This window comes from Danaus plexippus, chromosome Z, assembly GCF_018135715.1.
Source record: "Danaus plexippus chromosome Z, MEX_DaPlex, whole genome shotgun sequence".
Classification (NCBI taxonomy): domain Eukaryota; kingdom Metazoa; phylum Arthropoda; class Insecta; order Lepidoptera; family Nymphalidae; genus Danaus; species Danaus plexippus.
The window spans coordinates 2,067,906-2,093,514 of NC_083559.1; the positions used below are offsets into that span (position 1 = coordinate 2,067,906).

At 32.7% G+C, this 25,609-nt stretch overlaps 3 protein-coding genes across 9 annotated transcripts in view; 1 reads left to right on the forward strand and 2 right to left on the reverse strand.

Annotated features, from left to right (window-relative positions):
• The window catches only part of LOC116778111 (PDF receptor), a 30,296-nt gene extending 20,175 nt beyond the window's left edge, over nucleotides 1-10,121 (reverse strand). The window contains exons 1-2 of the mRNA XM_032671986.2: nucleotides 9,731-10,121; nucleotides 4,465-4,573 (exon numbers count right to left, since the gene is read on the reverse strand). Of these exons, the coding sequence (XP_032527877.1) occupies nucleotides 4,465-4,573; nucleotides 9,731-9,733 (112 nt within the window). The 5' untranslated portion in view covers nucleotides 9,734-10,121. The remainder of the gene's footprint in view (nucleotides 1-4,464; nucleotides 4,574-9,730) is intronic.
• Nucleotides 1,544-2,567, forward strand: LOC116778112 (tubulin polymerization-promoting protein homolog). The gene is made up of 3 exons (XM_032671989.2): nucleotides 1,544-1,691; nucleotides 1,829-2,041; nucleotides 2,356-2,567. The coding sequence occupies exons 2-3, from the start codon at nucleotides 1,857-1,859 to the stop codon at nucleotides 2,543-2,545; spliced, it is 375 nt and encodes a 124-aa protein (XP_032527880.1). The 5' UTR covers nucleotides 1,544-1,691; nucleotides 1,829-1,856; the 3' UTR covers nucleotides 2,546-2,567.
• Nucleotides 10,122-16,253: 6,132 nt separating the features above from the next.
• LOC116777086 (basement membrane-specific heparan sulfate proteoglycan core protein) overlaps nucleotides 16,254-25,609 on the reverse strand; it is an 88,917-nt gene continuing 79,561 nt past the window's right edge. For 4 of the 7 annotated variants that reach the window (XM_061526130.1, XM_061526128.1, XM_061526125.1 and 1 more), the window contains 27 exons: nucleotides 25,376-25,587; nucleotides 25,115-25,294; nucleotides 24,854-24,941; nucleotides 24,659-24,758; nucleotides 24,293-24,522; nucleotides 24,093-24,220; nucleotides 23,509-23,781; nucleotides 23,026-23,199; nucleotides 22,453-22,607; nucleotides 22,217-22,343; nucleotides 21,978-22,141; nucleotides 21,673-21,880; nucleotides 21,396-21,587; nucleotides 21,183-21,318; nucleotides 20,918-21,053; nucleotides 20,577-20,746; nucleotides 20,265-20,497; nucleotides 20,038-20,180; nucleotides 19,845-19,949; nucleotides 19,618-19,716; nucleotides 19,100-19,346; nucleotides 18,579-18,773; nucleotides 18,314-18,411; nucleotides 18,066-18,183; nucleotides 17,845-17,986; nucleotides 17,320-17,387; nucleotides 16,254-17,243 (listed from right to left, as the gene is read on the reverse strand). In XM_061526130.1, coding sequence (XP_061382114.1) covers nucleotides 17,357-17,387; nucleotides 17,845-17,986; nucleotides 18,066-18,183; nucleotides 18,314-18,411; nucleotides 18,579-18,773; nucleotides 19,100-19,346; nucleotides 19,618-19,716; nucleotides 19,845-19,949; nucleotides 20,038-20,180; nucleotides 20,265-20,497; nucleotides 20,577-20,746; nucleotides 20,918-21,053; nucleotides 21,183-21,318; nucleotides 21,396-21,587; nucleotides 21,673-21,880; nucleotides 21,978-22,141; nucleotides 22,217-22,343; nucleotides 22,453-22,607; nucleotides 23,026-23,199; nucleotides 23,509-23,781; nucleotides 24,093-24,220; nucleotides 24,293-24,522; nucleotides 24,659-24,758; nucleotides 24,854-24,941; nucleotides 25,115-25,294; nucleotides 25,376-25,587 — 4,084 coding nt within the window. In that variant the 3' untranslated portion in view covers nucleotides 16,254-17,243; nucleotides 17,320-17,356. The remainder of the gene's footprint in view (nucleotides 17,244-17,319; nucleotides 17,388-17,844; nucleotides 17,987-18,065; nucleotides 18,184-18,313; nucleotides 18,412-18,578; nucleotides 18,774-19,099; nucleotides 19,347-19,617; nucleotides 19,717-19,844; nucleotides 19,950-20,037; nucleotides 20,181-20,264; nucleotides 20,498-20,576; nucleotides 20,747-20,917; nucleotides 21,054-21,182; nucleotides 21,319-21,395; nucleotides 21,588-21,672; nucleotides 21,881-21,977; nucleotides 22,142-22,216; nucleotides 22,344-22,452; nucleotides 22,608-23,025; nucleotides 23,200-23,508; nucleotides 23,782-24,092; nucleotides 24,221-24,292; nucleotides 24,523-24,658; nucleotides 24,759-24,853; nucleotides 24,942-25,114; nucleotides 25,295-25,375; nucleotides 25,588-25,609) is intronic. The other 3 variants (XM_061526127.1, XM_061526126.1, XM_061526129.1) reach the window with 3 other exon arrangements.

Genomic DNA, 25,609 nt, shown 5'->3' on the forward strand with positions numbered 1-25,609 from the left:
GGGCGCCATTGGTGTAAGCCAATTACCTGCAATACAGCGCATTGATTCGCAACACATTGACGTAGCCGAAAATCCCTTTCAGATCTCAATTACCGTGCGCCTTTGTTCAATAAGACAACAAACTGCACCTTCACGGATGATATTATTGGAGACATTCAGCGACGCATATCATAATTTAAAACATATTTTTTGATACTGTAAAACTTTTATTTGCCTTGCATTAGTCAATTCGCTAACGAAAAATGTTTTTCTACCTATAATGTATTAGAGATACGATCGACGGAAAATACATAGTAGGTATAAAATATATAAATCGTTTGCTTGAAGATAACAATGATGTCTATAAATTAGTTTTTGCTAAACTTTAAATGTTAATTTTCTACTAAACTCCATTAAGTATTAAGTAACTTTGTTAGGCCACGTCAAAGTGTACAAACTTTTATATAACGTTACGAGCTATAATCATTTCTAAGCTTATCTCAAACCTCAGTATTACTTGACTCATTTGATTAACTTATAATTAACTCATAACTACATAATACACAATTACATAATTAGTGCAAGTTAGTCTCGCTGAAATACAATAGACAACAATCCCTGACATTTGACGGACACATCAATATTGACAAATCAAATAGATTTGTTTGGTTTAGCAGAAACTGTATATAGAAATATACGTGTTAGTGTGAAAATGATTTAATTCCATTCGACGAAGTCTCTTATTTTCTTCAAACAGTACTCAAGGTTGTAATTCGTCTCACAAATTAAAACGTTGACGTTGGAAAAATAATTTCACGATTCCAGAGCGAATGAAGCCATAGCATAAATTTGCTTATAATAAATTTTTTATCAATGAATTTCTTTTCAAAGTCAAAGTTGCAGGTGATGAATGTTGATAAGATCAAGAGCATTGAATCATTCAAAAGTCCTCCGCTCATTGGATATTGGATGGCGTTATGCATTTACACTTCGAAACTTTACTCGACGAATCTCTGGCTCACTGTCGCATGTTATTTCCCTATAATTTAGACACATTCGATACACGTTGCGAAAGATCCGCTCGTTTCAACGCTAGATTTATAAGTGATTTAAACTTTTTATATATGTGGTATAAATAATTTAGTTTTGTGCGTTGTAATCAAATGATAATTTTAAACCTAAAGTCAGATGTACGTTAAAGCGGTTTTAGCATGCAATAAAAACTAAATATATTCAGATTCCTTGGAAGAACAAATAATAAAAATGTGAATAATACATATAGTATAAATTTATTTGATTTGTACATAAAGATTAGGGGTGGAATAAAAATTTAATCTTTCTTCATTATATTCATTGAGATTGCGGGATACCTGTTATTAGATTATTTCCCTAATGCCTAATATATGTATATAAATCATATGAATAACATAAAACTTGAAAGTGAATTTTTTTTTAATTCCTTAATATGTTTCAGTAAATTAGAATTTAATCTTCTGAGTCTCATAAAAAGATAATGGCTCGTACTATAAAGCGGTTTAATTCTCAAAGGCTAGAGCGATGACAGCTCGTATCCATGGCAACAAGTTTTGTAAATTGTTTTACGTTTCCATGAAAATACTATTATGCAATACTTTGTTTCCTAATCTCTCGATAAAATAATACATTGATTTCTGATTCAGGAAAAGGAGGATTAAACGTATAGAATAAAAATTGTAAGTAAATTTTTTATTTATATAAAAAAGTGTTGTTTGATTTACGTATATACCATAAAATTATCTGAAACGGCATTTAGCTTGTAATAGAAGTATGTATATTCTATAGTTTTATTGCTATTAATAAAATGTTTTAGCTTTGTTTGGGAGCGAAATTTTTGTGGAATGGGAGAGGAGGAGCCAGCCTCACTTGACGGCCAATTCTATGAATTCGCAAAAATGATGGACAAGAAGCGAGATGGTACTACAATCACACTTTATAATTCCGACTTCTGGTTTAGGCAGTGCAAAATTCTAGATGACAGAAAGGTCACGATGACTGACACAGGCATCTTATTTAATAAATTTGGGTAAAATTATTTATCTATATATCTTTTACGTTTGTAATTTATTCGTAATTGTTAACTGTGTATTTGTTTTATACCACAAAATTATTACGTAATATTCAATGGCTTTATATAATATGGTACGGTTTCAATAACGTTAGTTTGTTAAAAAATAAAAATGAACAATGAATTATTTCCATTTCTACGATAATTATAAACTGAAGAAATGTTTTGTTACGAGTATATTATTTTGTATTGCCGTCTGGGGACATTTATCAAAATCTCTCGAACGGTATTTTATAATTAGTGCTTTAAATTCAAACGTTCAATTATTTCAGTAAGTCTGAAATAAATTGGGATGAATGGAACGAATTCTTAGTGGATCTATGTGAGCTGAAGGGACTGGATTTAGAAAAAGCACAGGATACTTTAACAAACTGCGGCCTTCCCGGTCAAACTCCAGTTGTCGTTCCACAGTACAGAGACTTCTTTCTTACTTACAAACCTAAGGAAAAAATGCTTTTCTAAATATTATAGAATTCTAATACAATGTTATTTTATTGTTATGTAAGCGGTCGGTTTAACTTTAGGGAGACTAGATTCAGTATATGATTTCATAATTGTGATGGAAGAGTAGCTTCAACAAGTTATCGTATAGCTACATAAAACAAACAGGGTAACCAAAGACTTTCCAACATTTAATTTGTATTAAGAATACATACCATGATAAAAAAAAATCCTTTATTGTAAGGGAAATATGTATTCATATTTAAAATATTATATACGAATATTCAAAAGTTTTGTTAATAAAATCTCTTATTTTAAGGGAAATATGTATTCATATTTAAAATATTATATACGAATATTCAAAAGTTTTGTTAATAAAATCTCTTTTCATTTCATGACTTGTAAAGGTAGTTTGTAAACACGCATAACCTTTACAATTTATACAAATTCACAAACAATGATATTTTTTTATGTTTGTTTAAATAAAATAATACAGAGGTGACCTACCAATCAATATATACGTACCTTTGCAATGCGATTATGCATTTTCGTTGTAGTAAAACAACCGTAGTCGTAATAGCATTACGGAAGTTAACTAAGTTCTATTCTACTTTAGACTTATAATGCTTCTCAAACATCTTCATCTAGTTTGAAACAACGTGTAGCTTGCAAATATTGTACTAATGAACCACCATATTAAATGATATTAAAATTTAATAACGTTGTTCGTATACAATCTGCTAATGACTTGTTATGAATTGAGACGATCCGACGTGTGGTTCTTAACTGAAACCACGTTGTCTATATTTTACTGTGATTCTTTATAATCTTTGTGCATCACTATAAAGGGTAAAAATAAAGGCTTTTCAACCACAGTAACTGGGTACTGTGACGATAGGCATTGTTTTTAACTGCCGACCCAAGGAGGGGATTGTTTTACAAATATATAATAGAAATATAAATTTAAAGTCCAATTTTGTGTAGATGCATGCCTGAATTTTTTATTGTGTGGCTGAGCGTTGGTGTATGTATATATCTGTCCGTTATGTAACTCTCAAGCGGAGGGACCGATATGGATTATGGATTTTAAATTGTAAAAGAAATAATAAATGTTTTCAATACTATATGGTTTGTTTTTGGGATGCTCCAAAAACAATGACGATTTTGTTCCTTTGTAATCAAAAATTAACGGAGACCCATATTATTTGAAGATATGAAATTTAAATAAAGGTTACTCTTAATACTTTAAAGGAAATGTTCAGTTCTTGGGCTATCTTTTTAATATGTATGTAGCATTGTTGATTTTGTAATCCAAGCTTTATCTACTTAGTAATAGGATCTAATGTTTTGTGGTTAAAAGTTAACTGAAATTATTAATACTATATTCTACTAAATGTGTATAAACCGACTGGCTTAATTTATTATTTTATATAATTACCATTATTTTGTCAGATTTTTATATGAATCTCGTTTTCTTTGTACGTAATTATAGTACACAGTTTATAGTTACTTTAGATATTTTGAATTTCTCTCGTGTAAGTAAACCTTACAATACTTGCTTGGCTTTCAAATAAGGCCATACTAATTTTGGAGGAAATATTGAATTTAATTAGAAGTAATTAATTGAAAACTGTTTTTTCTATTTTTAAAATTCATGTTTTTTTTTGTATAATCTATATAAACCACTATATAAACGTACGGATATAAATTTGCAAACATTCAGTTCAATAATCTAAGCAGTATAAAATTATACAGAAACGTCCAATTTAGTTCTGCTTGTGAGTGTCAAAGTATTGCCTTTAAGAAGATATGACCATTCCATAATTAAATTATTTCTATTATTAAAAAAAAACAGCAATAATCTTACATGTAAGAAGAAAGGAATTAAAAAATAAAAGAGTAAAGGAGAAAAGAGTTGTCTGAGCTTGACTAACACTTACCGTTGTTTAGTACTCCGAGATAGCGCTCGATGCATTCTTTAAGATTGGTTACTTCAAGGTTCTTCAAGGTTATTATTTTATCTTGCCCAAGTTGTAATTTATCTTGGGCCTGAAACAATCAAAAACATTTTATCTTTAACTTGAAAATGTTTGGAGCTATACGAGCATGCTACTAATTTAGTTTATTAAACAATTATTTGAATTTTAAATTTATATTGGAAAAGGGGGTTGATGATTTTTTTATTAATTCCTTATTCTCAAATCCATACGAGTCATAGATCCCATTGACTAAAACCTATCCGTATTTCTAGACCTGAGTTATTAGTGTTGTGGCAAAGGGATTTTTGATTCATTAAGATAAAATAATTTTAGAAAAAGACAAAAAAAAGAGAGTGGTATTTTTTAATGGTATTATTTCTATTAAAATCTATCATAATGTAGTGGCAAGGATCACGCTTACATCCGTTTATCTGAACGTTTAATTTAAAAAACTACATTAATTTTGATATACTTTTTGGTCAAGAGAAAACGCAATTTATATAATTTATAATCTGAAGAACTGCTTCATGAGTTTTTATATATTTATTTTAATAAATTGCCGGGCCACAAATTGGCAAGATGCATAATTGTATACTTTTAATCCTATTTAGAAGAAACCATTAAGGAGGCTGCGGTGTATACGATTTGGTTTAAAAACTAAATCGCATTTTTATGTATTGGAAAAAAATAAACATATAAATTTTAATAAGAACGGTTTATTTTTTAACTTGAATCTAAAAACCTTTATAATGAAACGCCAATTTTACTGTTGAACATCGTCTGCTATTAACTGAGGAATATTCTTCAGTTCTCTTTGTTTCAATACGTTGTTTTAAAATTTAATTTCTAAAGAATATTAAACATTTTATATTTTTGTTGAAAATTTCATAAAAATAACAGCAATGTCACCGTCTTAAAATAGCAAACCTTTCAGCAAACCTGTAGACATAAACTGTGTGATCTGCGAAATATATATCGGCACATGTAGCATTTACCGAAGATTGAATAAACCATTGATTACTCATTCATTCTATTAATATATACGGAACTCCGAAGGTACGTAATAATAACGTTTAAAATGTTTATAGTACTTTAAAATAAATTTAAAATAGACGCTGACGTGTTCTGTTATATTATATGTATAACCAAGTAATCATTTCTCCTTATAAACAACGGAGTACACGAGTAAGCCAATTAATAATATAATTATAATCAAAAGAATCATTACTTCTTTAAAAATATATTAAAGAGTATTTCTTTAAAAAACGTATCCGTTTATATGGAAGCTCACAAAGGAGCTTAAAGTAGTGTTCAAATGAAACTACTACAAAACCGAACTAGAAGTCGATAATTTAATATATTAAGTCTAGTATGCGCTGACTTGAGCTCTTAATTATTGAAAGGGATGTTTATAAGGTATTAATTACAAGATTTATTTCTGGGTGCACATTTTTACAGAAAAATTTGTTTAGCAATAAGGATATGACGTGATATAAATAAAATCTCAAATCAAACAAAAACATACTTGTAACTTCATCAAAAAGTAAACAAATGCAAATTAATTAAATTAAACTGTCTGTTTTTAACATTGAAGGAACGTCTTCTAGTCAATGGACGAGAATTAATACACATTAGTACATGTATACCAAATATGTTTCATTGTGCCCGATAACCTCTGTAATCGCTCCACTGATGTCGACGGAACTAACTGACAGATAGTGTATTAATACAAATTAATTAAGGCCACTTTATTAAAATAGTATTTATTTAATCATAGTGTGGATAGTAAAATAAAATTCCGCCCGAATAAATAGGACATAAAAACTCGTAACGTAACTTCCAGATTTTTTTAAATAAATAAAACAAATTATTGAATATGTGAATTATTGAAAAACGAACCAACACACAATAGCAGGTTCGAACAAAAGCAGGAAGCGTTCGTCGATAAACAAAAAAAACACTTTTTATCAATAATATTGATAAAGAATATACGATAAACAAAAACGCAAAAGCCAGTTGCGGCGTAAAAGCCGGCCAATATAATACTTGGGTGATACAAAGGTCAGAGGTGAAGGCCAAAGGTAATTGTTTCAACTTTTACATTAAAATAGCTTGTGAGTGATTAATTAATAATATAAAATTAGTAAACAGCCTAGGATTGTTATTTGTTTTATGTGAATTGCAAAAAACTCGCACATCAGTTGATGACTAGTTAGACTTAACAATTATTTATTAGAAGGTCAGTTAAACGAAATAAAATTTACGATTCATGAAAGTTAAATAATTTATTTCTTATAGAGAATATATTAAAATAGTGTAAACTATAATCATGCTAATGTAATGAATATAATTTTTAACTAACAAAATTCGTTCATTAATATCAAAATTATTATATAAAAATGTAACATTTAAACTAATTATATTGATGCCTTTTTTTTTTTTTTTTTTTTTTTTTTTTGGTAACGAGGGGAAATCTTCTGAAAGACTTCCGACCGAGGGGGAACCCGGTCGGGGTATGTGGGATTTTTACCCACTAAAACCACCTCGACGTTCTCGGCGCAGTGCGTAAGCTAGTGTAACGGGGACGGCCTGCCATTCATCCGTTCACTACGCACGAGCCCCTAAAAGGGGACTCCGCCTTCGGTAGGAGAGGTGGGCCCCACCCACACCCCCCTTCCTTCTCCAAGAACTGCCTGCCAGAACGTAAGGCCTGCAGCTCTCCATTTGCCTGGATCATCGGGCATCGGATTACCCCTCCGACACCCGCAGGCTCCTCTCACTGGGGAGGCATTCGGCGGGCATAAGCCCGCTGCCTACGACCCAGCCTACGTCGGCGCATCGGCGCCGAGGAGGGATCATCTTCCCTCCCCCTTTCGGCAGTCTCCTTCCGCGAGATGACAACCTCACAGAAAGAGACCACCGCCGCCCAGGCCCTCTCACTACCTACCATAGCCTTGACTACGGCCGGCAGCGAAAGGTCCGCGCCAACTTCGGTGATTAGTTGGCGACGCTCCGCTTCCCACGAAGGGCACTCCGCTAATGTATGGTCGGGCGTATCATCCACGCAACTGCAATGGTGACACGCCGCCGTCGGCTCTCTTCCGACTATGTAGCACAGATACCGCCCGAAGCTACCGTGCCCCGAGAGGATCTGCACCAGCCGGAAGGTCAAGGAACCGTGTCGGCGATCCACCCACTCCTTAAGGAGCGGTCGAATCGCCTCCACGGTGCGCAACCCGGCCACTGGCTCGGAGAGCCGCCGCCTCCATCGACGGAGTAGCTCCTCGTGTGCGGAGCGTCGCCAACCATCCACCGGATCCCAGGGCGGATTCACACCCTGGGATCGAGCTCGTGCGCGCCACTGGTGCACCTCCGCCAGAACTTGGGCGACCAAGTCCCAGGGAGGCGTCCCAGCGAGCACGCAAGCCGCCTCGTGGGAGACCGTGCGGTATCCACGCACCACTCTCAAAGCCATGACGCGCTGCGCTCTGTGCAGCGACGCCACGTTCGGCCTCGAGAGGGCACCGGCCCACACTGGTGCTCCGTACAGCGCCATCGAACGCAACACGCCGGTGTACAAGCGCCGGCATGTCGCGCTTGGACCACCGAGATTAGGCAGAAGCCTTCCGAGAGCGTTCGCCGTCCCGAGTAATTTCGGGACGAGACCGCGAAAGTGCTCCCGGAAGTTCCACCTACCGTCCAATTATATTGATGCCTATGATAACTGCAAGTAACTTAATGGATTTTTTTTTTATTATAGCTATAACATACACCTTCATTTTTCTGATAAATATATTTTTTTTACCCGTATAATTATTATTTTTTAATTTGTATCGAAATTAAACCGTTACAGGCTGAGAGATTTTTGTTTATAGAGGATACGTTCAATCTAACCTTTGTATACACATTAGAAACAAAAATACTCGTGAATACTCTTACATGAAGGGTAAGTGTAGTTCAGAAATCAACACGCGATCACGGCATCGAGAGTAATTTGTTACTATTTATTTGCAATGTAAACAGAAAATGTTTGAGGATACTTTTATGGCAAAATTTGTATATCTTTGAATTGAAACTCTATTTCATGTTTACCTTAAACGAACGAGTTTAGAATATAATTCTATTAATTTCTTAACAATTATATTATACAGCATCTTAGGTACGTTACACACTTGACGATATATTTGAAAGAAGGATATGTGTAAATGTCTTTACGTACTTGTATATTTATTTATACAGAAAGTCCATTTTTACTATATTTATTGAAATGTTAAGATTCTAAATCTGTATACTATTTTAAAAAAAATAAGATTATCTACTCGTTATGGTAGACGAGTATTTTCTGTGACGTCAACAGATTAAAGCTATTTTGTTCTGGACTAATAAAACGTGCCAGCATTTTTTTCCTACTATTTCTGAGATAACAAAATTGTTCTTTTTAATATGTTCTGGAACTAATATAAATTTGAACTCATTTTTTTTTTATTAACATGTTAAGCATTTCTGAGATTTTAAAGTTAGTAGACATATTGTGCAAATTTAACAAAAAAATAAGTACTTTTTTATAATAAATTTATTATGTGGCTATTACGCAATGTATTGCCAGGAAGGGAGAGAGGCGTTGATTGGAATTATGTCTGTCATTCTAACGGAAGTTCTCGGGGTGAAACTAGAGGCAGCAGGTGAAAACTGGATTAGAGTTAGAAATTTAGACATTTATTAATCAAAAGTAAACAATTTTTCTGACAAAATATAAACATATATATACGGACTTTAATATTTATCTATGCTATGTATTTAATTTACTTATTGTTTTTTTTTAATTTTATTTAACTTTTTAAAGTAAATTTGTCATTAAATATAACCATAACACCTCAAACCTAGAAACAATAATAAAAATAAAATATTTAATAACAACTTTTTGCAATGTACTGATTGAAACAGGTACACAACAATTTTTTTTTGTCATAAATTAATTATGATTTACGATTCTTAAATAAAAATATTAACATCGGTTCTAGCTTCTACTGTTTATATGAATATACAATTTCTGTTCATAATTTTACGTTTCATTATTCTTAATTATTTATTGTGTGCATATGCATCTTTAATTTCCTCTATAGATAATATCTAACGACGAACGTTCACATAAGTTTACTTTGATATGAAAGCCAATAACAGCCAGCCAGCAACATTCAAATTAATTGTATTAAAAAAATCTACTCACCATTCTCACTGAGCTGGATTGTAAAACTATTTTCAAATCTTCATCCACAACTACACCGTACTATAGCAAAATTCAAAATGAAATTTCAGACAAACATCTTAAGCGTGTATTTATAAACTGACATGTAAACATTTTAATTTTATGATTTTTCTATAGTTGTTACTGTGGTGGATATATATTTTTTTAATTTGGTTTAACTAATCTAGATAAGAAACTCGTCTGGCATTATCGATGTATGAAATACTGGGATTAACGCACACATGTACATTCTAGCGAGCGTCACATACATGTTCGTTGTAATATTATGTGATAGAATTTCAATGTCAACATCTCAATGTAGCTGTCGGACGGTATACATTTCACTTATAGTGAATGCACAGATCTAATAAACGTCCATCTCTCATCTTATCAAACATGTATATTACTTGTATAATTTCATTGATATATTCAATATGCTCGTGTTTGTTAGCTGTAAGCTATAAATAGCTTTCAAGTTTACCGTCTAACTAGTGTTTAGTTTCCCATTGTTATAATCTGTTGGTGTTTGACTTAGAAAAGAGATAAAACGCTCCAAATTTGCCATCAATTCAAAACTAATTGTTACGGGATTTTAATTTTTACAAGTAAGTTATAGTCGAAAGTTATAAGAAATTTGGGATGGCGTTAGGAATATAATGAATGTTTGACCTTTATGTGTTTGTGTAGAATTAAAACAATATGTAGTTACCAAAATGATATCTAATATTTGTATTTTCGCGGTGTCTAAGACCCTTTCATCCCCTCTACTGGTGATCACGGTCGCTGTAACTTGTAAGGGAACCGAAACGTCGAATTCATGTAAATATAAAATAGTGAAAAACTCGTAGCATTCGAAAAAATTAAAATGTTTTTCGGTATATGGGTGCCATACGCCCTGGAAGTAAAACATATGAAAGTCAGAGAATAGTTCAGCACAGGGGAGCGGGTTTGAAACCTGACAAGTACCAATGTAATTTTTTCCGAGTTATATGTACTTTGTGACAGTCCTTAGACACCAGTGACAAGTAGAAAATAAAAACATCGTAAGGAAACCTGGGCTTATTATGAGTTTGAAATCGCCAACGTACCTTAGGCAAACGTGGTAATTAATGCTCAACTTTCGAAATGTGAGAAGTGGCCTTTGCTCAGCAGTTGACACATATGGGCTAGTGATGATAATGAAATTAAACTGAAAACCAATTTGAAGGTTGATGTTGTTACATAGGTTGTAGTAGATAACGTTAACGGTTGTTAAATCAATGATCTCTTTGCAACATCACTTTCAAATTAATATACTCTTTTATTTGGAATATCAAATAGATACATAAATCAACTATTCAGCTATTTTATGTTATCTGTATCAAACATGGCCAATAAAAATGTTTTGCATTCTGCGTGTTCGTATTTGTTGCAGACGTAAAGATCTGTCGCGGCCGCTTAGTGCTAAAAAACTATGTCAGATGTAAATAAAACGTTATGTTAAATAAATCTTCTTTGCATACAAACCAGCTTTTCCTAACCTAACCTAACGCCGGCCGTAATAAACTTATCTGTGATTTTTATAACTTTCTAATTCATATGTGGCCACCAAAACTACACATGAAGTCATCCAATGTAATATATTAATAAAAATATGGTCTATAAAGTATTTTTTACATCTGAATAATAGTTTGGAAATATCTGTAAATGTGACTTCCTCATTTATGCAATTAACAATTATGGTGCTGCCTAGATTTCGTCGTGTTTATACATACCCGTTATACATCTTCTGTTTGTAGAAATTAACTGCTTCAATAAGTGCTATTATTTGTTCAGATCTATAATAAACTGAGTATTCACGTTTTCAAGTATTTTTTAAAATTTGACAGGACTAACAAAATATCAGGAAAAGACTTCAATCTAAAGCATAAATATAAAGTTTTAAAATTCAGGCTCAGAATTATTACGAATCGAAGCAAAGTTTTGTATCGAGAATTGTCTTTGTAGTCACACCTCGATGGCACGACCTCTTGTTTAATTGTTTGTTTGAACGGCCTGTCATTTCCTGTCATGTAGGCTTGTTGGCTGTGTGCTACTATAAACATAAACAAAAATGGAAGCCTATATTAAAGTTTGAATCAGTCACAAAAAAATCAGGGTCATGTAAGAAAAAAGTTTAAAGTGATACTAAAATTATATCGAGATGTGGATAAGATAAAATTTAAAATGATATGTAAAGATTAATATTTTTTCCACTATCAGAAACGTTACATAAAATTTAATCTATAACAAATGAAAATATTTATGCTATACTCAGTACTTTAACATTCAAGATGAACTTGACAATGATATTTTGATTTCACATTCAATATTCCAATCATTCTGCTGAGTATTAAAAACGCAGTTTCAATACTCGATATCGGTACACGTTATAACCTTTGTTGTAAAAAAAAAAACCTGCTGACCGTTAAAATGTTTGACATGACGTGTTTTTGTAAACACACCAAGCTCTTTTGTTGTTTTGTACATAAACATAACAGAGGCTTTAACATTGATTTACATAGTGACACATTTTTATTGAAATCTTTTGTAACAGGTTGAAACGGTCGGTGTGGGTGTTTAATTAAACATCGGTTGCAGTGTTGATATATAACGTGAAAATTATAGTATCACTATTGTCTTTGTACCTATTCAAACTACGAAGCAATTCAGGCAGATATAGTATTGTTAAATGTGACACTCGGATATAGCTGTTATATAAACTCAATTAACAAAGATTATCTGCTTTGGCTATTAATAACAAAGAATACGTAAATATCTTATACAAGACTGTAAAATATATTAAAGTTCTTTCAACATTTTTTACGCGATAAGCCTATTATCTGCTTTGGCTATTAATAATAAATAATACGTAAATATCTTATGCAAGACTGTAAAATATATTAAGGTTCTTTTAACATTTTTTACGCGATAAGCCTTATTATTAACTTTATTATTTTAGTTTTTCCCTTTTCAAAAAATACATGTGGCTATGTTGTTATAAAATGTATAAATGTATAAAATCGAGAGAATAGTAACAAGGCTTGACAATTTTTCGTTACAGTCTGTGAAGTTCAAAAGTAATTGAATTTAAAAGTAACTGAAATTCAATTTTTCGTTAGTAAATTTAAATAGTATTAGTGTTCACTGGAAATTTCTTATTTCTAAACTTTTGAAAACATTGGTTTAGAAAATATGAAATTTATATAAATTGTAATATATACATAAATATATATTTGGGATAATTGAAAAGTATTATTTTGAAATAGTTGTGTTTAGCTTAAAAAAAAAGGTTTCGCTATATAGTCTCCAAGGAAGTGATATAACATTTAGTACTTTGTTAAAAACCATAATTCATTATAAAAGAATCTTTATTTTGTTGCTTTAAAAGCCTCTTTGCAGCAGTCAATGTTTCGCCAGTTTTGAATTTTTTTTTTGCCTCTGAAGTGTTCCTTAATTCGACGAAAGAGCTAAGAGCGCGTTTTCTACGGTTTCAACTCCTTTGTCCAATACGTAACTGTTGAATGCGGACGAGCAGAGTTTATCGATGTTCCCACTAGATGGCTGTGTATGTCTTTGTAAGAATTGGAGTGGCTTAAAATACTATAAAATTTTTAATGTAAAAAAAGTGTTTTTGACTTCTACATTCCTCCTCCTCCCCTTTAGTTATGGTGTGAGTTCCATCGAAAGTATCAAATATGTCTTACTATTATAAAAATTAAAATCAAGCTCGAGTTTTTGAGTATATTACTTTTACTAAAATTTCATTTACATATATCATTAATCCAATATTTTGTATTAGATAATCAGCAATCCCAAACAACTAAAACATTATAGAATTTTGTAACTGAATAAAAGTAAACTATTAAAGTACTTATCTATTTACTTACCAGAGCTTTTCTGGTCTGCTTTAAAACAACATAACTTTCTTATGATGGCGGTGTGAAGATATAATAAAAGAAACAAAAAATCGGTTCGGTCTTTGTTTTTAATTTTACGCATTCTTGATTTTCACATTTCACAGATGAATGATATTTTCAATTGTATTTCAGATTTCTATAAATCTGATAATAGTTCTGGATTGTTTTCCTACATTCTTATTCAAAGAAAAAAATAATATTTTCCTCTAGAATTATATCACAATGAATAAACGGCAGTGTTTGAAAGCCATAGTTCTTATTATTTTGACAGAAGTTATCGGTTATTATAGTGTACACGGTCGTAATATTCATGAATCAGATGAAAGTGAATACAATTCTTTAGACTTGGAGAAACTATTTAAAATTATAGCTCGTTCTAAAGAAACATATCGATCGTATGACAAGAGTCAAAGAAAGTCAAATACGGATGAAGAGGATGCTCATCTAAATAGAGTTCTGTCCCAAGCTGAAATAATAAACAAATGGCTACGTCAGGAAGGTGTTGTGAGCGTTAACAAAGAAAACACAGTTAAAGATGATTTGGCAACCATTATAGAAAGGGAACTTCTTAACGCTTTATCAAAAAAGACATCGTCACTTTTGGATAGGCCCTATCTTCAAAAGGCAGGAAGAAATGACTTTCTCGTGATGAAATCGGAGTCAAATGATCCTTTTGTAACTGTTATCCCTAATGATATATACTATAATGTCGAAAAGAAGTGCGTGAACTGGTTGAGCGATTGCAATCAAAGGGGTCTAAGAAATCGTTTACTGCAGAAGGTGAACTCGCCTTATTAAACTTATTTTCTTTAAACTAAATAAAACCTAAGGAAATGTTATTAATACTCCTTGAACTTCATTGTTAGAAATTTATTTATTTTAAATATAAATTGACATCCATAGAAATGAATGCATGTTTTCTTTTGATATTACTAAAACCTTATGATTCGTAAGCACACTATCTAGAAGACAGATCTTGAACCTAGCCTGTAAACTTGTTGAAGTAAATTTTCCCAAGAGGATTGCTAGGAATTTCAAGTGAGTTTTCTGATAATCTTCGATTTATGGAATTCCTGTTCAGCGCCTAGAGCACATCTCCGAAGTTAACGTCGTTCAGCCTTGAAATTTGTAACCGTGTTTTTGATGTCTGTAATAATTATACGTAACAGAGAGTGAAAAAAATATTGATACATGAATATAGTTATTGGAAACAGTATTCTCATATATTAAATATGTTTCATACTTCGTACAATTTTTCTTTTTTTGATCTATCCCAGCATATATTTTATAATATAGTTAACCAATAAATAAAAGTTACCTATAATCAATAAAATTTTAACCTGTATCCTGCGATGAATAAAAATGTATTATAAGTTATTTACTGCGAGTATATCTTGTCTTTTATGTTATTGTGTTTATTGGTTCAGTGAGTATGTTCGGCGTACCAAAAGAATCAATAGTAAATTAAATAATTTTAACTTTAAATATGCCGAGGGTCTATTCTGAAATTCCTCTTTTTTACGCCATTACCAGAAAACATTATTTTGATTAGAAAGAAAATTTCATTTGTCGCTCGAGATTGCGAATATGTTTTTAAAATGAGATCTAAGATTTTCGCGAGTTTTATTCATTTAAATGAAACTAGTATTATTCGGATATACTACACGGATTTTATTATTTAAAAACTACATAATCCCGACGTTTCTGTTACTTTGCAGCAACCGTGATCACGGGCAGACGAGATGTGAATGTGTGAATGAATGAATGAATGTGAATTTCACACCACGTCTGCCCGTGATCACGGTTGCTGCAAAGTAACCGAAACGTCGGGATTATGTAGTTTTTAAATAATAAAATCCGCGTAGTATATCCGAATAATACTAGTATCATTTAAATGTTTTTAAAATTTGGTGGTAGAGAGTGATTAAATAGAAGGTAAAATGTGATTTTCAATTACCAACTGAAGACTGCTATTGCAAGTTCAGTGGTAATTTCGTTGTAAAACAATGTAAGTTAGATAAATTTAAGGATTTCGAAGGATTGTATTACCTTATTCATAGAAATAATTATGTTAAAATATATTCTAAACTATATATGGAGATCAGTAAGACATAGGAAGTGTTGCAAGTTTTTCAGTAAATAATCGAAGTTAATAGTATGTTGTGAGAACATTTGTGATTAAAAAACTGTTAATGCTCCGTTTTAGGCTGCTTTCGTATGTACCATGTAAATTTAGACTAAGAGTACTTCAGTTATTTTGTGATTTGTTATAGGTAAGATTAATTCTATTGATAGAAATAGGTAGTATCTATGTTGGTGTTGATTAATCTTACTTATATAATAAAATATTTGCTAGCGTCTGCTAATGGTCTCATTAAGACCTTAAATGGCTGTAAATAATAAGAATTTTTTTAATCTAATAGTGGTTTTATATACAAGTATATGTTTTGTAAAGAGAAGATTGAAATTCTCATCAATTGCGAAGGACTTAGTTTACATTTATTGAATCCTATCATAACATTATTTGAGTTCACTGAATAAGACGGGATTGAAATGAAAGTATAAAATGTTTATACACAGTTTTATTGTTAATTGCATTTGTTTACTTAGCAGTAGTATACATCAAGATACTGTTAAAGGTTTGAAAAGTATAGAGATAACCTTTATATTTGTCAGTTTCAGAGCTAACTTAGGTTATTCATACATCTTAGCCAAGCTAAATATAACAAACACATTTTATGCGAATATAGTTCTTTTGTTTCATATAAAATATGCAAAAAATGGATAACTGAATCACTGGCGATATATCTAAGTTAAATGCGACCGCAGTTGACTTTTACAGAACAACGTTTAATCCATTGATATTATTAGTGATAATGATATTACTAAATCTTAAAATTAAAATATTCTTTTGCCTATTCCGGCGACCTACCTACATACTTAAAAGTAATGAATAAAAAAGCAAAAATGGCAGTGGCATAAACTAAACACAAATGAAACCAGGTTTGGCACAAGACGTTAGTCAATATTATATTGTTTAGCAAACAAGGGGGATTCATACTGATTTTATTGGAGGTAATAAGATAACGTAAAGAAAAACATGCAAAGGTTTCCACTATAACTACAAAAATTATGTTATATTCAAGTTTTATGGCACCACATACAACATTTCGAAGAAAATATCATCCACGCAGCGTGATGATTGAAATTCATATATTGGAATAACAACTTTAGCATCCCACTATAAATTTTAGTTATCTATATATCATTATACACTAGCAGTATTGTCCTGAGATTTTATATAATTTTTTTATAAGTCAAATATGCCGTAGATACATTTTGATAACACTAAGAATATTAAATTTCAAATCCACATGTAGAATTCAGGAGTGAAATATATAGGAGACGGAATTTTATTATAAATAGTATTATATAGTTAGATATGCTAATAACAATTATCATTCAATTGACATAATTTGCTTGGAACTTGAAATTAATTTGGAGACAGTTTCCCTTCGATGAAAGGACTGCATGGCTGTATTAACTAAGAAGATCGTCTGGAACATAAAAATATACAATGTTCATCTAATCTATGAAATTAATAATATACTCGTATAATATATTATTATTTACCTTTCGTCATGTAGTTGTTTTATCATGAGTCGTTAATTTAATATTCGTTCGGTGAATAATATCTGATACTGTAAATTTAAGAATAAAATAATTAAATACGTTCACCAAAAATAATAACAATAACTATTGAAACGATATATATTATAATTATTACGTCAGAAATATATAAATATATGTATAGATATAGTTTTGTTTTTTAATTAACACAAGACTATTACCACTTAGTATAATACCTACCGCCTCGGGAGTAGCAGATAAAGTATAAGCAGATCTTTAAATAAATTTATTGTAAAGCTCACAAAGGACGGTAGCAAGACAAATAATAGACCACCATAAGGTTTAGGCCTATTATGAGAATTGTATTGGTAATTAGGTGGGGGAGATTCAAAAACTTCGATCTCTTCGAAGAAGGGATATACATCAGGGAACATGGAACTGAGGTATCCGAGCAGCGTGAAAAAAATTGTTAGTTCTGTAATTGACATAATTATTAGTTATTTAATAAACATAAATAGACATACTCACTCTTTGCACTGCTGAGTATTTCTACCAGCTACGGCAATGTTACCAAGATTTTCACCGCGTCCTCTCCTGAACTCTACCTGCTCTATACATCCTACTAATCCAGGGAAGTTGACATCTCTCTTCAAAAATTCAGGAATTCCACCTTGAAAAAAATAAAAATTATTGAGGTGATATTGCTTTAATGTTAGCAGTTTCAAATAAAGTTTTAAGCCGCCCATTACCTATATATATGTTTGAGTCTGCGTTCATGACGTTGGATATACCGGCTGTCACCTCACTCCTCGTCACCGTATCAACGTTCAGCTCGACACGTCTGTCTTCGTAGAATTTGACGATGATCTGCAAAATTTTTGTAAATATGACAAGTTAATAGGAGTTCAAAGTCATATTTTTGTGCTAACAATATGAGTTTCCTAAAAGATGGTTTGGCCTCATTGGTTTCGACAAATTTTATGCACATTTTACTCACCTGATGGCGTTCTCCGTCGGTAACAAGTACATCGTCGATTACAATTCTATTGCTTCCGCTGCCAGCATCCCATTCCATAACGACAGCTCCTCCTTCCACTAGTGAAAAATATTAAGAATTTTTTTACAACATATTTTTTTTAGGAATTGTTGTGTAAGCTATTGTCAGTATTATATGTAAATTCGTTTAACGTTTTTATGTCCAAAGGTTTTAAGTTTTAAGTATTTGTTTACAACACCACTTTTAGTTAAAGTTCAAAACTTACCTCTTAATAGGACATAGTCGCCTTGGTAGGAAGACTGAGCTTCTTTTTGATATAATAGGATTCCATCTTGGTGTGTATGGAAAGCAAGGGCTATGAGTGCAGGTTCGATTTCAAGTTGGTCATATCGTAAATATATAGCCGGTAGTTCCAAATATCCATTTCCACTGAATCCAACACTTTGCAGCGGTTGGAACACTTAAAAAAAATATTAATAGTAAACACTAGTATAATAGTGATATTAGTAGTTAACGATAGTGAACATTAATTAATAGTAAACATAAATTGTCACCACATTTTGTTATGCTACATTGAATAATATTACTCGATGACAAAGGAATTACACGTGTCTCTTATAAGAATTTATATTACCAGTAATATACAAAATAATTGAAGGAGCAAATCTAAATTTAGTAATCCAATATTTTTTGAGACAAATTACGATATTTCGATATTGTATTTATAATTTAGTCGCTGAAGATTTAAAAAGGGATTAACCAGCAATAAAAAACTATATTATTTACTTGTTTGACAGCTGGGACCAGTGTATCCAAGAAGACAGTCACAGGTGTAGTTTACGACTGAGCTTCGATCAATTTTGCAAGTACCGCCGTTCTGACAAGGCGAAGATGCGCAGGGGTCTATTTGACGACCCAAAGGTACTCGTATTTCGCAAAGCTGACCGGTGAAACCCGCGGGGCAAGTGCAGGAAGTTTGTTCAGCATCCAGACAATAGCCTTCATTGCGGCATTGACTACAGATTTCTTCGTCCTATACAAAATAATAGCATTTCGTTACTTGTATTCGCAATAATTGGTAAACTAATCGACGTGAAATTAGGTATATTTTTGTGTAGCAAGATTTCGGTCAGAATTTATTTTATAAAGGACTTTCAAGGTTCAAAGAGAAGATTTGTTAACTAACAAAACGTCGCCGAAAAAGAAAAAATCCCGTCAACAGTCGAATGAGCATGTAAATAAATTTACTTCCAGCATGATTAGCAATATATATTTTGTTAGGTAAAATTTTGCTATTCACTCACCGAAGATATATCTCCTCGTTCATAGTTAACACATTCCTGTACATTTGCGGATTGGATCGAAGCGTTTATGAGATCCAGTTGATCACCGTGGAGAGTTACCTGCCATTGGAATCAGAGAATTATTAAGGTTCTTGGCATATTTTGATAATTTTTAAATTCAATAAATTATTATTATTATTTCTTATCTCTCAAAACTAAAATAACTATTAATAAAAAATGTAACTCACATCTTTAATGCACCCACTGAATCCGCCGGTGACGCCGGTATTGTTATTTAAGTATATCGAATCATCGACACCTCCCACGAACATTGGCGTGTCTAAAGTAAGTTCCTAAAATAGGTGTATATATTAAATTTAATAATATACCTTTTATACTATGTTAGTACTTCCATCACTATTCAGGTGACAAGTCAATTACCTTTGTAGATCCTAGTTTAGCTTCATAGTTTTCATTCATGTTTATTTTCAAGGAGACAACTTTCCCAACTCTTGCAATACTGACATCCGTCCATGTATGGGGTTCGAGGCTTCTGTTGCTTATCAAAACAATCGGTTCCGTTCCTAAATTAAATAATATTAAAATATTATTCTAGAACAAAAACTATGTATCTAATGCTGGCAGTTCTGATCTGTAGATGTACATACCGTATCCCAGGTCGTAACGGAACTCTAGACGGCGGTTGTGTACAGCCAGGGAAGTGAATCCACCGTAGCCCCGGGTGGATTGGGCGCAGTACATTATAATACCATCAGTGACAGGAGGCTTGGCCTTGATCTTCATGGACATGCGGAGGAATCGAGAGGTCTTCGGTGGTTTGATCGCCAGATAGGCGCTCCCAGTGAAGGCCGGGTAATCGATGTTTTGTTTTATTTCACAGCTGTAAACACCATGCCGTTAAAACTACACTTACAATTTCAAAGGTATAATATTATTGAATTAGCACTATCTATACTTACTTCCTGCCGGTGTATGTGACTGGGCAAGCGCATTTGTATCCATCAGCCGTGTCACTGCATTTCCCAGGTCCACAAAGTCCATACCGGCATGCTTCACCTGTACGATCACAGTTCAAGCCAGCGTAGCCAGCGGCGCAGAGACAAGTATAGCCTCGCTCGTTTCTTGCTTCCTGGAAATATCAATAATCTTAAATAATAAAAGAGCATCTTTTATAAAAATATAAATTATATAATGTAATGGACAGCTTCTTAAATTTTTTTATAGCAATATGACTTATAATTACTAGGCATTTAGATAGGGAAATATTATAATATAGTACAAATCACTTGATCCTCGTTACCTGACATACGCCACTGTTCAAGCAGAGGTTTGGTGTACACGAATTGCATTCCTTTACGTTAGATTTGGCTATATTTTCTCCCATTATGTTCTTTTCTTCGTTACCTATTATCAACATGCTCACACATCCGATGAAACTGAAATTAATAACACAAACATTAATGGCCTAAGATAAAGTGAAGTGATTAAATTCCGACTGCTGGGTATTGTCAGCAAGGGCACTCAAATACGGCATGGTTTTCAGTCAATATATAAATAAGTCATACCCAGTTGCTCCTTCAAGTTCAAGTGGATGTTGCTCTGGTAATCCTCCGATATATAAAGGTCCGGACAGATCTAATACTGCATACGCGTTGGGCATTTCGACAACAAAAGGCGTGGTATTATCTACAGCCATCGTTACTGGAATGAAATGTCAATATTTTATTAATTATGTACAATAGTAAAACATTTAAAATAATTTCAAATATAAAATTTACCCCTAGATCCACTTCTGCTCAACCTAATGGTATGCCAAGCATTAAGTTGCAATGGTGGATCTCCGGTTACAACGAGTGGATTTGATGAATCGTATTTGAGGATGAATTCTGGTACCCCGTCAACTAATTGGAGAACCAAATAGTCACCTCCTTCCCTATTTTGACCATTGAAAAGAATAATTCCATTCGGATCTAAAATATTAAGTGAAATAAGTTAATCATCAGATGTTGCGTACATAAACTATTAAAGCACATGGCTTTTCTTATATACACATACCAGAAGGTTTGAATGAAATTTCGATCGTAAATTTCATGTGAGCATCGTTTAAGGTATTTAAGGCTAACCAGCCGTCCCCGTTAAATTTAGGGATGACGCCTGTCACTTTCAGTATCACTTTAGACTCCTGTCTCACACGTTGATTTGACACCCTACATATATATGTACCGGCATCCGCTTCTGTTACATTTTCTACGTAAAGGTTGCGCTGAAGAAGAAAAAAAACATTTATAGTAAAAGTTAAACCATTTTAAATTATTATGATAAAAAAAAGGCGAAAAAAGAATTAAGAAATGATTTTCTACCCCAATTTTTCTTGCACTTGCTGGAAGTTGTGAATACTCCTTTCTCCATTCAGCGAACGCTGGTTCTCCTAAACTGGAAGTGCACTGAAGGTTGACATTTTCTCCCAATCGAGCTTCAATCGTAAAATCACTACCAGTATTTGGATACGTCGGTTCACTTGATCCTGAATCATACGAAAAAAAAATCAATTAAATAAACACTATATAAAAGAAATTATATATATATGAAAACCATTTACCTAATACTTCAAGATTAAAATCTTCGTAGGATGACTGTCCATAACCGTTTTGTCCAATACATCTGTAAACTCCGGCATCTGACTGTTGCACACCAGGTATTTCTAAAATTGCGCCAACGTCGTATGGCTGGGGAAATTGTATTACATTCATTTTATTCACCTTCCTTTTAACTTTTAAAATTATTTAAAATATATTGAAATTGAATATGTATAATGTTTAATATAATATGACATACCCTAGACTGTACATATTCGTTGGTATTAAATTTCTCCCAGGAAACTCTTACGTCCCTGGAACCGGCTCTGCATAAAATCTTAACATTTTCTCCGACCCTTATTGATCCTCGTGGTCTTTCAATAGAAATTAATGAAGGCACCTGATCACGTGGACCTAAAATAAAAAAAATTAATTATTTGCTTATCCTAGCATTGCTATAGTACGTCGTTAGTAATTTAAATCGTGCATACATTGATATCATAGTCACTCAAATTACTAAACTAATTGAATACATGAACCACATGCATAAGCAGATGTTACTGTGAAATAGACAGTTTATAACGTGTAAGGTTTAACATGGGTAAATGTTTTATTATAATTAAAATAGTAGGACTTAACAGTGATCAAAACAATTCAAAACAAACTCAAGTTAGTTTGATACAGATGCCGCTGAAAGTAATAAATACATACAATTTTATAACACCAACATTATATGTACGTTATCGTCATTCTTAAGGCTCATTTCGTATTTATATAATCTGTAAAACAACACAGGGACCCTGACAATCACAACCCTTAAACCAAAAGTTACCGGAAGGGTTTTTTTTGGAATCCACAAGTCTCGTTGACAAGCGCTTCTCTCTCGATGTACAATTATATTCATCACTTAAATCCAAACAATCGCTGTATCCATCACACAAAAGATCTTCATCTATACAACTGCTGTCATCATAACAATGAAACTGGTTTGGCAAGCAATCAATACCTTTACGTAAAATAAAAATAAATCAAAGTAAATTCACTAATTATGTATATATTTATATGACGAAATTATAAACCTTAATTCTATGTATGTAACCTGTTAGTTTAAAAAAAAAATATAATATGTTATAACTATTGAGTATGTTACTTTATAATATTAGTTATCCAACTACCCTTCTAAGCATGCTTTATTATTAATGTTTAAGATCATATTGGTTTTGTAAGCAAAATATGCGCTATTCGGAAATCAGCGCTGAGAGGTTTATGGCACCAACTAATAAACCACAATGTTACTGATACGTCTCACACTGACCCTCGATGTGAAGAGTGATGTAATTAGTAGTTTGTCTTCCGTATGCGTCTCTTATGATACAGACATAGCGACCGGTGTCAGATTTCTGGGCAAGTCGGATGAAAAGCGAGCCATCATTCTTTTGGCTCACTGATCGAGGCAGGGATCTGCCGTCCTTCGTCCAACGGATTCTATACCCTGGCTGCGTGACATTACAGCTGAGATGTACAGCAGCCCCAACATGCGCGTACTGCTCGTTATCATGGGACTCCGATGTCGTGCGATCAGTTTCTTCTATGAACGGTTATTAACACATGCATTGGAATGGAAGTTCTAAGTGACAAAGCATTAAAAGTAGTCATTTGAATTAAATGAAGTAGGAATTCACATTTCCAAGATACAAATAATTTAAACATTTAATAATTTTTAAATGCTTAAGAAGCAAAAAAAAAAACAAAACAAAACAGTGTTGATCATTTAGATATTGCTACACTTAACGTTCGAGTGAGTTTTGTGCCACATACATTTTAGTAAATTGTATCGTGCTCGTGAAAATATATCGCTCACATTATCAGGCAAATATCAGAAAGGTTTTTATAACTTACCGCTTACTATTACTTTGGCGACGGCGGTAGCGTTTGCTATTCTATTCATTGCAAAACATTCGTAGTCACCGGCGTCTTCTACTTCAATTTGATGGAAGATTAATGTGGAACCATGAGTTTCAACGCGGCTGAAACGTGAACATGTAATTATAGGGTGTTTTATTTATGGCTATATCATATTTATGGTCACACTGACAAACCTCGAATTCATTCTATTGAGGGGTCTCCAAGAGACTCTCATAATATCGTCTCCTTCGACGACACATTCGACGATAGGTGATTGACCGGGATGGACTGTTTGTGTTGGAGGTCGAAGCGTTATTTTTGGCGGAGCCATTACTTGCAGTGCAGTATGTATGGAATGTTGAACTTCACCAGTGCGCGGATTCAATAGAGTGCATTCGTAACGCCCAGCGTCACTCTTCGAAGCCTGCGAAGGAAACAAGACATTAGTGTAAAGCTATAAAAAAAATACTAAAACAAATAGCTTTGCATTAAATACTCTCAATAAGACAAATTTGATCTTGGTTCCAAAATTTTAAAAAATAGATGGAAACATTACTTACATTATATATTATAAGCTCATTTCCAATAACTTCAGCATTACGTTGTAATGGACGTCTATCTGAACGACTCCATGATACTCGATATTCAGAAGCGTTACAACTGAAATGGTAAGGCGAGGTTTTGATTGTTAATATTCTACTTATGTATCATATTTTCTTAACTTTAATTTATAATTTCTTTTATTGTATAGCTACCTGACACGAGCAACTTGTCCTTCGATAGCTATCATGCTACTTGGTTGGGTGTCAATATTGGGATATTCACCATCACCACTGCCTTGATCTAAAAAATTCAGTACTGATTTATTATGTGTATTGTTCTCTATTTAAAAATTAAGATTTTCGTTGCATAGATTGTAACAGAATTTAATAACCGTCAATTACATCACTAAAATGTCATCTATACATCTAATTACTATTTACCTATGATATCTATTATATTTATATTATACTAACCATAATCACCAGTTCCACCATCACCTCTTTCTACACGTATAGCAAATTGCTCTTCGGTTACACCAGCTGCGGAAGTCGCTGTACATATATAATCACCATCATCACTATCCTTTACGTACCGTATGGATAAAATAGCTTTCCTTGGAGTTGGTGGTACTATTTCACGGAAGTCTGAACTTGCTGTATTGACAAAATAAAGTATTACTTAGATTTTATCCTTTTCATCTTTTCATATATGGAAACAAAAATATTATGACATACATCTTATGGACACCATTGGTTCAGGAAGACCATCTGCGCGGCATTCAATGGTAAGACTATCGTCTCTAATAACTTGGTTGTAGGTATTCGGTGTGATGGTTATTTCTGGAGGCGATCGAACCCTAACAATAGCAGTAGCACTAGATGAACCAACATCATTGGTTGCTGTACATGTATATTTACCATCGTCGTTAACCTCGATGGTATTAAACCTACGGAAGTACATTTAGTTAA

Coding starts and splice junctions, on each gene's coding strand:
- LOC116778112 (XM_032671989.2), top strand. CDS start 1,857: ATGGGAGAGGAGGAGCCAGCCTCACTTGACGGCCAATTCTATGAATTC. Junction 2,042..2,355: donor ATCTTATTTAATAAATTTGG/GTAAAATTATTT, acceptor CAATTATTTCAG/TAAGTCTGAAATAAATTGGG.